This window comes from Notolabrus celidotus, chromosome 3 (assembly GCF_009762535.1).
Source record: "Notolabrus celidotus isolate fNotCel1 chromosome 3, fNotCel1.pri, whole genome shotgun sequence".
Classification (NCBI taxonomy): domain Eukaryota; kingdom Metazoa; phylum Chordata; class Actinopteri; order Labriformes; family Labridae; genus Notolabrus; species Notolabrus celidotus.
Window position 1 is genome coordinate 1,534,191 of NC_048274.1, and position 15,749 is coordinate 1,549,939.

General features: G+C 39.4%; 1 protein-coding gene across 1 annotated transcript; it reads left to right on the top strand.

The window, feature by feature from the left end:
- Positions 1-1,015: 1,015 nt before the first annotated feature.
- On the top strand, positions 1,016-12,336 carry LOC117810194 (cyclic nucleotide-gated cation channel beta-1-like). The gene is made up of 15 exons (XM_034679886.1): positions 1,016-1,106; positions 1,473-1,581; positions 4,124-4,160; positions 4,277-4,331; positions 4,539-4,641; positions 4,745-4,764; positions 6,900-6,999; positions 8,697-8,721; positions 8,809-8,878; positions 8,981-9,093; positions 9,183-9,234; positions 9,431-9,457; positions 11,290-11,350; positions 11,437-11,488; positions 11,718-12,336. The coding sequence occupies exons 2-15, from the start codon at positions 1,474-1,476 to the stop codon at positions 11,741-11,743; spliced, it is 849 nt and encodes a 282-aa protein (XP_034535777.1). The 5' UTR covers positions 1,016-1,106; position 1,473; the 3' UTR covers positions 11,744-12,336.
- The last annotated feature ends 3,413 nt before the right edge of the window (positions 12,337-15,749 follow it).

A 15,749-nucleotide genomic window follows, 5' to 3' on the forward strand; every position in this document is an offset into this window, starting at 1 on the left:
TCCAGCAGAGTCTCAGTAGAATATTAGATATCATAGATATCATGCAGTATGTGGTGTTTTCTGTAGTTATAAAGCTTATCTGCAGATTTAGTGTTGGTTGTTTTCTGATTTGTTCATTTAAGAAAACGTTCAGGAACAACAACCACCCTGATCCAAGTTTTCTGGACTTGTACCAGACTTTTTGAGTGCTTTCAAAGAGGCAACATTTGGAGTTTTGCGATCAAATGTTAGAGGGGTTGGTCCACATTGTAAAGACACTCAAGGTAGACATGTGATTTGTGTTTTTCGGCTCGACAGATTAAATTAATGCAGCTATTTTGGGGATTACTGAGGAGCAACAATGTGTTCTGGGATAAGTCACGTTGTTGACATTTAGTTTGGTGGTGGTGACCAAAGAAGAGCCACCACCTCCACCAAACTTAAGTGCAATATCTGCGCCAATATCCAACCTTTCTACTAGTGAACTCTCTGAAACGCTCGTTCTTTGATGACTTGTAAATTGGTTTTAATTGTATGACCAATAATTTATTAGCTTACGTAAATGCAGTGACTGATTATTATCCATTTAACTGGTTTCCTGGTTTGATGGCGTATTTTCAAACAGTTTCTTGATCTGAATGTTTGACTGGATAATTGACTCAGCAACTTTCTGGCTCGACAATTTACTAATTAACTGATTTAGAGTCATTTTAAAGACCAAACTGGTCACATGAGTGTTAAACTGGCAGACTAACTTCCTGAGTGTCAGATCATTCACAACCACACTGATAACTGGTCGAATCCTCACTGGAAAGTGGTTACAAGGATAAAAGGCTTACTGGAAAGTGCAAGTAACCAACTGGACACCAGTATGAGGGACGGTTGGATGTGATGAAGTGCATCCTAACTGCCGCAGACCGCCTGCAGAGGATTAGGGTCATGACTTGTCAGCTGTAATTGAGGCTGACACTCAGCCACACCTGATCTAAAGACCATTAAGCACCGTACAGAGAGAAACAGGTCAGCTGGAGACAGAGTGGAAATACAGCTAAATGTTTCTGTTCAACTGTTTTTCATTCAAAACTTTTATTTTGGATGTTTCTCTAATGAAGCTCGTGTTTGCAGAGGTAGGAGGAAGTCTTGTGTTTGAATATTTGTCCTTTAAAGGAGCAGGACGATCTAATCGTAAGGTTTTTAACAGAAGGGTTGTAGATGAGAATTTAAATGTTTTGTTTGCCTTCACTTTTTTAAAGGTTATTAATTCCCCTGCAGTTAAATTATTCATTCAAATGTTGTGTCCAAGCTCAAGGATAAATGTGCACCAGTAAGGTTTCTGAAAAGTAAAACAATTTGTCTTGAAAAAGTCGTCTTTCTTCTTCTCTTATAATCATGAAAAGGAAGACAGAAGAAATAATATTTCCTGTTGCTTGTGTCTGATTCAGTTTGATGTTTTCCAGCAGTAACCGTCTCTGTTTCTGTCTCCGCTCTCTCAGGATGTTGAGCTGGGTGGCCAAAGTCGGTCCCCAGCTGCCTGAGCCGCCGCCCCAAAAACTTGAAGTGCAAAAGGACGAGAAACAAGGCGCCGCCACAAATGCTGCTCCTGTAAGCAACGACTCCTTTTTAGTCAAGTCAACTCTTTAATGAAGCAAATATATTTATGTTTTATCACCTTTGTGATTTTTCACACTTTGAGTGATTTAAGTTAAAGTACATGGGGAATAAACTGTGTACAGTTTGTTTTAACTATCAACTAACGCTGGGGACCAACAATTCAAAATCTACGGAAGAGAACAAGGGCAACGGAAAAAAATACTTTTTTTTGGAGGGCGGAATCAAGACTTTAGTTCCAGAGTTCTGACTTTAAATCCAGAATTCTGACTTTAATTCTGGAATTTGACTTTAGTTCTGGAATTAAGACTTTAGTTCAAGAATTCTGACTTTAATTCCGGAATTCTGACTTTAATTCTGGAATTAAGACTTTAGTTCAAGAATTCTGACTTTAATTCCGTAATTCTGACTTCAATTCTGGAATCAAGACTTTAGTTCAAGAACTCTGACTTTAATTCTGGAATCAAGACTTTAGTTCAAGAATTCTGACTTTAATTCCGTAATTCTGACTTTAATTCTGGAATCAAGACTTCACTTCCAGAATTCTGACTTTTTTCTGACTTTAATTCTGGAATTCTGACTTTAATTCCGGAATTCTGACTTTAATTCTGGAATCAAGACTTTAGTTCAAGAATTCTGACTTTAAGTCTGGAATTCTGACTTTAATTCTGGAATTCTGACTTTAATTCTGGAATCAAGACTTTAGTTCAAGAATTCTGACTTTAATTCTGGAATCAAGACTTTAGTTCAAGAACTCTGACTTTAATTCTGGAATCAAGACTTTAGTTCAAGAATTCTGACTTTAATTCCGTAATTCTGACTTTAATTCTGGAATCAAGACTTTAGTTCAAGAATTCTGACTTTAATTCCGTAATTCTGACTTTAATTCTGGAATCAAGACTTTAGTTCAAGAACTCTGACTTTAATTCTGGAATCAAGACTTTAGTTCAAGAATTCTGACTTTAATTCCGTAATTCTGACTTTAATTCTGGAATCAAGACTTCACTTCCAGAATTCTGACTTTTTTCTGACTTTAATTCTGGAATTCTGACTTTAATTCCGGAATTCTGACTTTAATTCTGGAATCAAGACTTTAGTTCAAGAATTCTGACTTTAAGTCTGTAATTCTGACTTCAATTCTGGAATCAAGACTTTAGTTCAAGAACTCTGACTTTAATTCTGGAATCAAGACTTTAGTTCAAGAATTCTGACTTTAATTCCGTAATTCTGACTTTAATTCTGGAATCAAGACTTCACTTCCAGAATTCTGACTTTTTTCTGACTTTAATTCTGGAATTCTGACTTTAATTCCGGAATTCTGACTTTAATTCTGGAATCAAGACTTTAGTTCAAGAATTCTGACTTTAAGTCTGGAATTCTGACTTTAATTCTGGAATTCTGACTTTAATTCTGGAATCAAGACTTTAGTTCAAGAATTCTGACTTTAATTCTGGAATCAAGACTTTAGTTCAAGAACTCTGACTTTAATTCTGGAATCAAGACTTTAGTTCAAGAATTCTGACTTTAATTCCGTAATTCTGACTTTAATTCTGGAATCAAGACTTTAGTTCAAGAATTCTGACTTTAATTCCGTAATTCTGACTTTAATTCTGGAATCAAGACTTTAGTTCAAGAACTCTGACTTTAATTCTGGAATCAAGACTTTAGTTCAAGAATTCTGACTTTAATTCCGTAATTCTGACTTTAATTCTGGAATCAAGACTTCACTTCCAGAATTCTGACTTTTTTCTGACTTTAATTCTGGAATTCTGACTTTAATTCCGGAATTCTGACTTTAATTCTGGAATCAAGACTTTAGTTCAAGAATTCTGACTTTAAGTCTGGAATTCTGACTTTAATTCTGGAATTCTGACTTTAATTCTGGAATCAAGACTTTAGTTCAAGAATTCTGACTTTAATTCTGGAATCAAGACTTTAGTTCAAGAATTCTGACTTTAATTCTGGAATTCTGACTTTAATTCCGGAATCAAGACTTTAGTTCAAGAATTCTGACTTTAATTCTGGAATTCTGACTTTAATTCTGGAATCAAGACTTTAGTTCAAGAATTCTGACTTTAATTCTGGAATTCTGACTTTAATTCTGGAATCAAGACTTTAGTTCAAGAATTCTGACTTTAATTCTGGAATTCTGACTTTAATTCTGGAATTCTGACTTTAATTCCGGAATTCTGACTTTAATTCCGGAATTCTGAGAAAAAAGTCAGAATTCTGAATTTAATCTCAGAATGAAAAAAATATGTATATCTTAGAAAAACTGTTTTGCTCGTCTTCCTTCCAAAATCATATTTTTTCAGTGGCCCTAATCATCTTCCATAACAATGACCCTTTTTGATGTTTTAATAGAAGACAAATACATTTTTTGATAGTTTTTCTTGTTTTCAAACATTGTATGTTTGATTATTTTAATTATAACTCCTTTGTCAGTGACCTGTATCAACTTTTTTAGGAATCTATAGTATTTACATTTAAATATTTGTGTTTTAATTCTTTTCATATGATTTTTTGTTTTTGACAGAAAAAAGTGACGTTCCAAGATGACTGCAAAACTGAAAGTAAGATCGCTCACACAGTGAAAATTACATTGTTTAGTTTATTGTTATTGTTATTGTTGACGTTGTTTAGTTGTTTAGTTTTAGTTTACAGATTTATTCTTCTTATTTATCAACAGCTCAAAAATCAGCTGATAAATCTAAGCAGGACGCCCAGCCAGCGGAGGGGAACGGGTGAGTTACTCTTACATTCACACTATTTATGCATAAAGCATAAAACTTACCTCACAGGAAAGGGCTATGAGCCATCATTGTGTTGCTTTCAAAGATACCTTATTGAGCTTTTTAACACATGGTTGTTGGAAAGTGTGATGTCTTCTGGCTTTGCTTCAGTTCAATGAGTAGATTCAAAGCTTGAAATTCCACATTTCCTGTTCACAGCCCGGCTCCTGGCTCTCAGGCCGGTGTGTTAGGGTGGATCAGCAGCACTATTCCGAAGCCTACAGTCTCACCGAAGCTAAATCGAGCCAACTCCATCACTAAAGTAAGGATCAGACTTTTCAATAGAGACTCATTTCAAGTTCAGATCACATATATATCCTTCATTCATCATCTTCATCCATATCTCCTGCCCTCTTCATCCTCAGGAGGAAAACACAACACCCAGGTAAACATTGTGCATTTGTGTCGTGTGAATGTGTGAAACTGTTCAACCAGGACTTAAAGAATATTACGATGTAATAACTTAATCCTTGAATAAGAGCTTGAACCATGTCTCAGATAGACAACATGATGAGTATGATAAAAGTAAACAAGTGTTCCTGGTTGAATAGTCACTGTGCTCCTTGTGTTTGAAGTAGACGTGTTGTTGATGTCTCCTCTGTGTTTTCTCTTCTCTGTGAGCGACAGTAATCCTGGAGATGAGTGAGTATTAATGACGGATGATAGCTGCATGCCAAATAGCAAGCCAGGCAGCATTCTGAATGCCAGATAGTGAGCTGTTTGGGAAAATATGAACCAACAGGTTGATGATTTATAGACCAATCAAAATGAGGATGCAAAATAGTGATCTTCTTTTTAAACCAATCAACAAACAGATTGCTGAATATTGAGCTTCTCTCAAATCAGAAGGCAGGATGCTAAGTCAGCCTTTTTATAAACCAGGATTCGGCGGGATGCCAAATAGTGATCTGCTTTATCAACTCCTGATTAAGCAAGATGCCAGAGAGTGAGCTGCTTGAGCCATTTAACAGGAAAGATGCCAAATAGTGAGCTGGTGTATGAACCAATGGATCATCAGGATGTTGAATTGTAAGCTGCTTGAGCCAATCAGCTCCAAGAAGCCACATATTCAAGCACTTGATAAATCACTCAATAAGTAGACCGCCTGATAATGAGAGGTGAAATAGAGAACGCAAACTTGTAACCTGAACAAACACAAACACTGTCACGTGATGAAAAAGAAGGAGGAGGACCCAAATGCAGAATTGTGACAATCTATTGTTGTGATTTGGCGCTATACAAATAAAGATTGATTGATTGATTGATTAAACAAAAAGGCAAAGAAGCAACAAAACTTACTAAAGCGTACATTTTAACAAAATCCAAAAGCCATCCAAACGAAAACTAATGAGAAATGAATGAGAACAATTTGAAACTTGAATGAGGCTGAAGTGAGAATCTCAGTTTTGTCTCCGGAGACTTAGAAGAGAAATCCTTGAGCAGTAACATTTTCCTCTGGACTGCAAAAGAGTAAGATGCTTCAACACTTAACAAGCGGGATGCCAAATGGTGATCGTATTTGAAGCCTTAATTCTTTTTATTCATCGCATTTTTTTTGGACAAAGGTGCAGAGTGCTTCACAAAAATACAGAACAACAAACTGTGGCAGATGAAAGAACACAAGAGTTAAAAGATAGATAAAAACAGAGGAAGGGAGGGTCGTAAGAAATCGCTGAGAGGCAAGGCCAGGTCGCCTTTGGTTACAAGTCAGAATTTAGTTACAACCAACAAAGCTGCTCCTACTGATGTCAGGGTACACCCAACCACAGAGGGAGTTAAATGACCAAACGCATGAATAACTGTGTAAAATCAACGGGAGACAGGAATGAGATTATATTATTACACCAATCAGAATACAGGACGCCACATGGTGAGCTGCTTTGTGAAGTAACCAACACACAGGGTTCAACTTGGTCTCCTACGTTTCTGTCATTCGCATGACTGAGAGCTCGCTCACTGTTAACCAAATCTACCTACAGATACAAATAAAGCAACCTCGTCTATTTAAAGAGCTCGTTAACCAATTAAGATGTGGTAAGCCATTAAGTGAGCTGCCTCATGAACCGGTCCATGATACCAAACAGGGAGCAGTTTGAGGCAAAGAGAGAGGATACCAACAAGGATGTTCTTTTGGGGCACATGAACACACCGGTTGCCAAACAGTGAGCTGATTTGTTCTGATACACAATCCATACAGCGTTCTTCCATTGCACCATGCTCCTGCAGCTTAATGACTCCAGCAGCACAGATTAGATGTTGTTGTATCATTCCTTTAAGATGGACTCATTCGTGCAGTGTGCTTCGTCACATTCAGGAGTCCTGCTGTTGCTGAGCACACGATCTTCATTATATCCGTCCCAGGGAAGACTTAGAGATAATCAAAGCTTCTGGCAGCTGGTTTTATTTCTGCTTGCGCACCACATGTCGGCTCACAGTTTGCTTCGCTTGGTGCTCTTCAGTGTCTCTAACATCTCTGGAAAGAGATCATTCAATGTTCAGTGTGTCTGTTTCTGTCCACAGAAAAGGGATGATAGCTTGGATCGCTCAGGGTTTGGAGAAAGTAGTTCCTCAGCCTGACCTGAAGGGCAAAGAGCCGCCACCGGCCGAGCAGCCTGCAGAGGTAAAATGTCGGTGCTAGACAAAACTGTAAACCTGAATATGTCAAGAATAATCCACAAAACAGAGAAAACTGTGGAAAATATTAAAAAGATCTTTACAGAAGCGTGTTGCATTCACACTAACGAGATACCGCTACTGTAAAATCCCAACAGCACCTCAAGGCCAAACAAGAAAGTAAACATGCCCCAGTTGTTCAATTTAATCCAGCTTTATTTTATTTTAGGTTTAAGATGTTGGGAAATCATCTAACATAGATGGTATTGTTATTAGTTTGTCAGCTTTGCGTTGGCACCTGAGGACTTTGCAGATGTTTAGACATAAGGCTCGTTCTGATCTGCTGCATGTTGAAGCATTTCTCCAGGATCAGCTGAGCAGATATGTCATGCTTCATGGATATAAGATGATGCATCTGAAATGCATTCAAGCTGGTTACGTGGTGACTCAAGAGACAATCAGAGAATTGTTGAAAATACTGGAACTCAAGCGCTGGGTATCTTGTTGATTCAGAAAAACAGAGCAGATTTTTTCTCCTCATGTGTGTTATGATTGTCACTAGGACTGGACCCAAATGCAAAACTCAGGCAAGCTGGATTGTGAAAAATACAAGTGTTTATTTAGAGTGAACTCCGTGGTAATGGCGCCGTGGGTAACGAGCGGAGCAGTCCCTCTTTCCAGAGTCCTTCCACAGAGGGTAACTGGAGCTCAGGCAAAGGCAGGTCTTCGCAGGTCTTCCAAAGAAGCAGAGCAGCCAAAGTAAGACAACACTTCTTAATCTAAGAGTCATATGAGTGCTTGTAGATACTTTAGTTAAACATGCGATCAGCACAAGAGCAGGAAGCATGCACGGCAAACTCTGAATCTAAATGAAAACACACCAGGACGTCAGCTTGACACACACAAAGACAAGCAAAACAAAAACATGCTTGAGGAGCCACAGACTCAGTGTACCCCGTAAAACTGAAGTACGATCTGGCAACGAGTAGGAGAGAATCCGGAGTCTTTATAGGAGAGGGTTGATTATTGAGTGGCCTCACCTGGTGCTGCCTGCAGAATGGAAACCCTACCCACATTCACCCACAAGACACAAACAAGGGGAAGAGACAAAGGAGGAGGAGCAACAGACAGGGAAATGACAAAACACACACAAAGGAGAGGAGAGGGCTGCCATGATGAGGATCATGACAATGTGAATGCAATACGCTTCTGTAGATTTTAGAGACTGTAATCTGAAATGTTTTACCTTGTAGATCTATTCCTGGGATTGTTTGTCATAGTTTAGACTTTATTTTAGAAACTATGTGTTATTGCTTTAACTAGAGATAACATAAACCCTGTCAATAACAGCTAAACATCTCTGAGAGCAATTTTTATTGATACGTGACAAAAACAAACAAATCAGAAAATGATAACCTGCTGTCAAAGTTTGTTTTCAGTTTAAAAAAGTCTTCATATAAGTATTTTATCATCCTTACTGTAAGCCTTGTTTACGAGTTTGTCATTTTAAACATTGTAATCATGGCTTTCTTGATATTTTCATGTTTTAAAATCGACTAATGTTTTATTTTTGTAAGTTTTTACTCTGTACAGTTTGTTCTTTTCATAAAATAGAGTAACCTTCAATTCCTGACTTTTAAAATCTGATATAAGTGTGTGATGTTTGATCTGCTGAAGTGACCTCCTCTCTTTGTCTCTCCCCAGGTGCTTCCCCCAGCAGCTGCTCCAGGTAAGACCAGATCTGAACGCTCGTACAGACCCAGCAGAGATTCAGATTTGATATATTGAACACATGTTTGGTTTCTCTCCACTGCAGAGCCTGTGATGCCGCCTCCTGTGAAGGAACCAGAACCAGAGAAACCTGAAATCAAACCTTACCCACCCAGGTATGAGAGTGTGCAACTCTTAGGTACCAATGCCTCTTTGAGAAGTGTCTCCACACACATGCAGAGGAATTTGAAGACTATGTTTCCATGTGTGCCTCACAGGATGATTGACTGGATAAAGCAGGGGATAGAGAAGGTGGTCCCTCAGCCGGAGTTTCCTGTTAGCTCAAACACAGACGCCAAAGAGAAGACTGAGACTCCTGCTTCCACCAAAGGTACCTTCCTCTCTGTGCAGAAACCATCACTCCTAATGTGTTTAACTCAACGTTATGGTTTTTACATATCCCTGTTCTTTCTTTAACAGTAAAGGCACAAGATCCGGCTGCAGCTTCAAAACCAGGCACTGACACTGAAAAGTAAGTCATATGTTGAATAATCAACGTCATGCACATCATCAGATTAAAGAGAGATGTCTCAATAACACAGGGAGGTGTTTAGGTATTTGATTAAGGATGTAAATACCTCCTCTTACACTCAGTTATACGTCAGCAGTGTGATACGTGTTGACCACAGAGCCGGTGTTCAGTAATGTTCTGTTTTTTGTCTTTGCAGGTCTTCCAAAGAAGCAGAGCAGCCAAAGTAAGACAACACTTCTTAATCCAAGAGTCATATGAGTGCTTGTAGATACTTTATTGATTGCTCCTCCAGATCTTCAGGATAATCCCCAAAAAGTAAACATCAGTGCTGAACCTCAACAATCTGCACCACAGTCCTGGAAAAGGCAGCGGGGTCCAGATTTTATTGTTCCTTTTTAAATCTTTAAAAACTTTAGATCTCTGACCTTCTGCAAGTCTACACCCCTCGAGGTCTTTGAAGTCTACTTCTTGTGGTCTCTAAGCCTTCTTGGCAGTGGCTTCCAAACTGTGGCACAAGCAGCTCGCTCATATTATACTTCTACATATTATTACTTATTTTCATTCCTCTGCTTTTAACCCTGCAGGAGAGTTGTGTGGTCTCTGTCTTTGTGTGTTCTTTTATTTTGCACTACCTCTTGTTTTTTAATCTGTGCACCATGACAGAGGGCGTTGTAGAATATACCTAAGATCAGTTTAAGTGTTTGCAGTCAGTTTAAGATCCTCATATTAACATACAAAGCAATCCATTATCAAGCACCCTGTTATATCCCCGACCTGCTCCACCCTTTCAGAACCCTTAGATCCTCAGATCAGGGTCTGCTTGCTGTGCCTCGTGTCAGCCCTAAAACTAAGGGTGACCGTGCCTTTGAGCATGTGGCTCCATCTCTCTGGAACAGTCTTCCACCCCAAGTGTGCTGTGCTGATTCGACTGAGACTTTTAAAGGTGACATATCACGCTTTTTCATCAACATATATTGGTCTAAGAGGTCCCCAAAACATGTCTTTAAAGTTTATGCTCAAAAAAACACTTTGAAATCAGATTTTGGTCTGCCTGAAAAACCCTCTTCTTCAGTCCTCCTCAGAACAGTCTGTTTTCTCTCTGACCACGCCCCCTCAGGAAGTGGGTGTGGCCTCGGCTCTCCAGCACGTTGATCTAATGTTTACATGTTGGCTGAATATACACGGCTGCTCACAGACCCGCGTTACTTCAACCCTCTGAATCTGATCCAGAATCTGATCCTGACGGAGAGGCGCCTGCAGCAGGACCTTTCTGAAGGATTGGTCACAGATTTAGTGTTTCTTGTTGTTTTATTTGTCAGTATGTAGACGTGTGTCTTGGTACACAGCTATGAAGATGTAGCTATGTGGTCATGCTAATTAGCGCTAGCACTTATCCATGACAAATAAAAATCATCCACTATATCTTCAAATCTGCAGACGTGGGGAGTAAAACCGACCTTTGTGTTTATGAAGACAGCCTACAACTAGCATGCCTCCCTCCTAAGCTCCTTGTCAGCACACGTGTGCAGGTAATGAAAAACAGAGGGGGGATTCAGTATTATTTTATACAGTCTATGGGCTGAACAAGCTCTGAGCTCTGACTCCGTGACAGACCGGATATTGTTGTTACGTAACAAAAACACTGAAGTCTGAAACGGCTCGTTTCAGCACACATTTACAGAAAGGTGGAGAAATCAGAACAGGGGCAGAATGGATTTTTTTCATTCTCGGGGGGTTTGTAGACAGGGACACAGATTTCAGGTAGAGAACCATTAAAAAGTCCATTTTGCATGATATGTCACCTTTAAAAAGCAGCTTAAGACACATTTGTTTGTTATGGCTTTCAACCCTCCATCGTAGTTAGATGTCATTCTGTCTGCTTTCTTTATTATCTTATTTATTGCTCAATGTATTTGTCTTGTCAACATTGATTCTCTTTAAAGCACTTTGTGACTATGTCTGTGAAAGGTGCAACACTAAATAAAGTTATCTTACTTACTTACTAGTTAGACTGAGAGTTTGATTTGAACTCACACCTCGGTGGTTTGTTGACAGGATGATGGGCTGGATCGTCAGCGGGATTGGCCGCATATTGCCTCAGCCTGTACAGAGGCAGGTGAGTCACGAGGCTTTTATCTCTCTTGATCATAAAAGTAAGTTTGTTATACATCATGTCATTACAACATCTTCCTCCTCTTGCAGGACACAGCCGGAGACAAAGTGAAGGACGCAGTCAAAGATGAGGTGCAGAAAAGTGAGTAGGACCTTCCACAGCTTACACTAACACATGAGCAGCAGGACCGTGTTAGACTGACTTATAACCCCACATAGTGTCTGCCTTTATTCACATGTAGAGGCTGCATTAGAGGAAACTCTTGAGACTAGAATGGTAGAGCTGTTTTGCTGGCTGTGTATTTATTGGCAGGACTGGTGTCAGTGATGAGGCAGACTCTAACCCAGCTCCACTTCTCCTTCTGTTTCAGGGGGGAAAGGCCACGAGCCCCTTTAAATAAAAGGAGAAGGAGGAGACGGACAGAGTCGCTCACACTGACACTGAACGCTGCCTAAAATCTGTTAACAGCTGAAGACAGACAGACGGACAGAAACTGAGTCCAGTTCTGATTTAAAACTCTTCACAAAGCTGCCGTGCATTAAGTGTTGATGCACTAAAAACATTTCCTTAACCAATGTTACTTAAAATATGATTAAATCAGATATTTTTAATACAAGATGTTTACATATTGTAACATGTTTACACCAGAGAGGTATGAGACATGAAAGAGATTAAGTAGTGTTAGTGTTTCCTGTGTTTTATGATGAGGTTTCTAATAAGACACAATAAAAATGTCCTTAAAGAATAACAGAAAATACAAAAGTCTGTAAAAATAAGTAAATCCATCAATCTGTGGTCCGAACAGCTTTAATGGTGATTTCTAAGAAGCTTTTAGGTGCAAATCTCCACAGGTTGACTTTTATTTCAGCATTTTAAACAGTCAAACTAGTTCTGCAGAGAGAGTTTTAAAAAGTGCAGACGATGCACCTTAATGCAACACAATGCATACTGCTGTTTGTTCATGACAAATAAAGAGATTCATTTCTAAAGATGTGAGTGCTTTTTTAGAAGTATTTCTTGTGTTGATTGATCAGCGAGTAGGAACCAATCAAGAGGTTCATCAATCAATGTGACCGTCAAACAACTCAGTGTTGTCAGAGTTGTGCCAAATATGTGTTTAGGATTAAGATCAACAGTGGCTACGTTTACATGAGACTTTTAATTCCTCTTTAATTCAGAATGAAAATTAAATCCTCTTTAAAAAGATTCAAAATGACCTTTTAAACACCTAATTCTGAATGAAAATGACCATCCTGAAGTAAACTTAAATCCGAAGTAAGTGTCTGGTTTATTCTGATTTTAAATCTGAATTGAATAATTCCTCAATCATGTATACATCAAGCTGCAACCTCTGGTTTCAAACTTTGAAACCCATGTGGAAGTGTTATAAACTGCAATACATCGAGAATCCACTTGAGGCTGGCTGCAAAAACACCAGCTTGGCTCTTTGTAGATAATCTCTCTATCGGCACACACTGTATGGGGGGTGAATTTTTTTTTGACGGTTCAGAAGATATTGAGATTTCAAGTTTTTGCCCAAATAAGGACATGACTGACTTGACTCCCGGTCGGGAACACATAGCTGTTAGCTAAGAGGCTCAAACTCCGCCCCTTTACGTCACACTCTGCCTGGTTTAGTTCCGCATTTCCAATATGGCTGCCGCCGTCGATTGGCTTCCAGACAGCGCTCAGGAACAGATGTGTGACGTCGGGGATACTACGTCCATATTTTATACAGTCTATGGTATACGTTCATTCCGCTTTAAATTAATTCCTGTCGTTCTGAGCATCTGAGCAGGAGCAACCCTTGTCCTGTCAAGATGACGCACATATTCCAGGATGGCCGCCCGAAGCAAGCGTTGGACTCGAGCTGAGACTATTCATTTAATAGGAGACTTAGAAGAAATGGATATCATGAAAAGAGTTGATGGACGGAAGCATCGAAATGTGGACCTTTTTAAAGCTGTAGCGTCCAAGTTAATCAATCAATCAATCAATCAATCAATCAATCAATCAATCAATCAATCACTGGGGCGCTGGTGGCCTAGCGGTCTAAGCGCCCCACATACAGAGGTTACAGTCCTCGTCGCAGGGGTCGCCGGTTTGATTCCCAGCCAGTCGACCATTTCCTGCGTGTCTTCCCCCGCTCTCTTCGTATGTATGTCGCTTTGGATAAAAGCGTCTGCTAAATAACATTGTAACATTGTAACAATCAATCAATCTTTATTTGTATAGCGCCAAATTACAACAAGCATTATCTCAAGACGCTTTTACAAACAGAGCAGGTCTAGACCACTCTATGTCAAATTATGAACAGAGACCCAACACCAAGACAGGATGAGACTCAGTCTGACCCCACCTTAATCCACCATGAGCATTGAACATCGCAGTATTTAGCTAGTTACAGTGGAGAGGACAAACTTCCTTTAACAGGCAGAAACCTCCAGCAGGACCAGACTCATGTTAGACAGCCATCTGCTGAGACCGAGTTGGGTCTTGAATGGAGGGACTTGTCACTTGTGTGGTCTTCCATGTTGTAACTGAAAATGAAAGAAGCAGGAACTGGAGTCTGTTTTCTTCCGGTGGACGTAAATACGTCACGCCCGCCCCTGTGTCCAATCAGAACCCTTCCCAACCCCCAGACCTTAAGAGGAATAAAGACGATTAAACGTGATTTCCATGTAAACCTCAATTCAGAATGACTATTTCCATGGAAACACAAAGGAGGATACTTTAATTCAGAATGATTTAATTCTGAAATAAAAAACCTCATGTAACCGTGGCCAGTGTTTGAAGTGTTTCCAGCCATGTGTTGGTCCTTTCTTTCAACTTGATACACACTTTAACTTTACATCATTATCCAAAGTACCATGAATCATTGCTTCTTTATACTCTTGAGTTACTGATAGACGATAAATGCACAATAAGACCCACACCTAGATGTTTCAGCGCTGTCTTCCCTGCCATGTGGTGTTTAGTCAGCATCGTGCAGGAGAAGGCAGACCTGGTCCTGGAGGATGTGGAACAAGACAAAGATGCTAAGGAACAGGAGGACGAGGAGCCAGAGCTGCAAGCACTCCTGACAGAGGTGAGTCGGGATCAAGCGATGCAGCAGCATGCGAGGTCAGAGGGTGAGGCCAATGAAGAAGTAGCTGAACACTGTCCCTGAACCATACTACATGATAACTGTTAGAACAGTATGGTCAGGAATATTACAGGGAACAGATTAAATAAGGAGGAGCAAACTTTTTTATCACAGTAAGATTAAACACCAGTGTGTCGCTCTGAATGAGGCTCAGCATTGATACCAGAAAACCAGTTAAACAGAACTTAAAGAGAAGCCTCGTTAAAAATAATGTCTTGAATATGTAGATCCTTTTCTCAGTTATGTTGTACAACAGAAGAACCTGACCCAACCGTAAACATCACAGAGCAAGAAGTCATGAGTCTTAATGTTTGGGATATAAACAGCTACAGCCAAAGACCTGGTTTCAGCTCTGCTTTATCCAATTACTTCTGCCTTTAACCTTTTAATATCCCTTGAGCGGTCCTTAAGTGCCTTTAAATCTGCTGCTGCTGCTGCTCCTTGCTCCAATCTTCAAATCTGGTGACCCACTTCTCAAGAGTAACCTTCGGCCAATCAGCACTCCTCTAACGGTAAACAAGTTTGTAGAGGAGTGGGAAGCTGAATATAACTTCTGCACTGTGTCCCTTGACTCCATGCTTTTTGGCTTTGAGTCTAACACCCAGCGGAGACCTTTGGTATTGGATAAGACAAGGACAAACTTCCTCTAAGAGGCAGAAACCTCCAGCAGGACCAGACTCATGTTAGACACTCATCTGCTGAGACCGTGTTGGAGAGAGGGATAGAGGGAGATGAAGAGAGAGAGAGATGATAGTGGGGAGACGGATAGTAGTAGTTGTACGGGATAAGTAAGGGAGAAATAAAGGATGAAGAAAGAAAGAAAGAAAGAAAGAAAGAAAGAAAGAAAGAAAGAAAGAAAGAAAGAAAGAAAGAAAGAAAGAAAGAAAGAAAGAAAATGAGACAGCAGGAACGATAGAGATAAAGAAGAAAAAAAGAATGGATGAAAGAAAGAAAGAAAGAAAGAAAGAAAGAAAGAAAGAAGGAATGAGATAAAGAAGAAAAAAGAATGGATGAAAGAAAGAAAGAAAGAAAGAAAGAAAGAAAGAAAGAAAGAGAGAAAGAAGGAATGAGATAAAGAAGAAAAAAGAATGGATGAAAGAAAGAAAGAAAGAAAGAAAGAAAGAAAGAAAGAAAGAAAGAAAGAAAGAAAGAAATAAAGAAAGAAAGAAAGAAAATAAGAAAGAAAGAAAATGAGACAGCAGGAACGATAGAGAGAAAGAAGGAATGAGATAAAGAAGAAAAAAAGAATGGATGAAA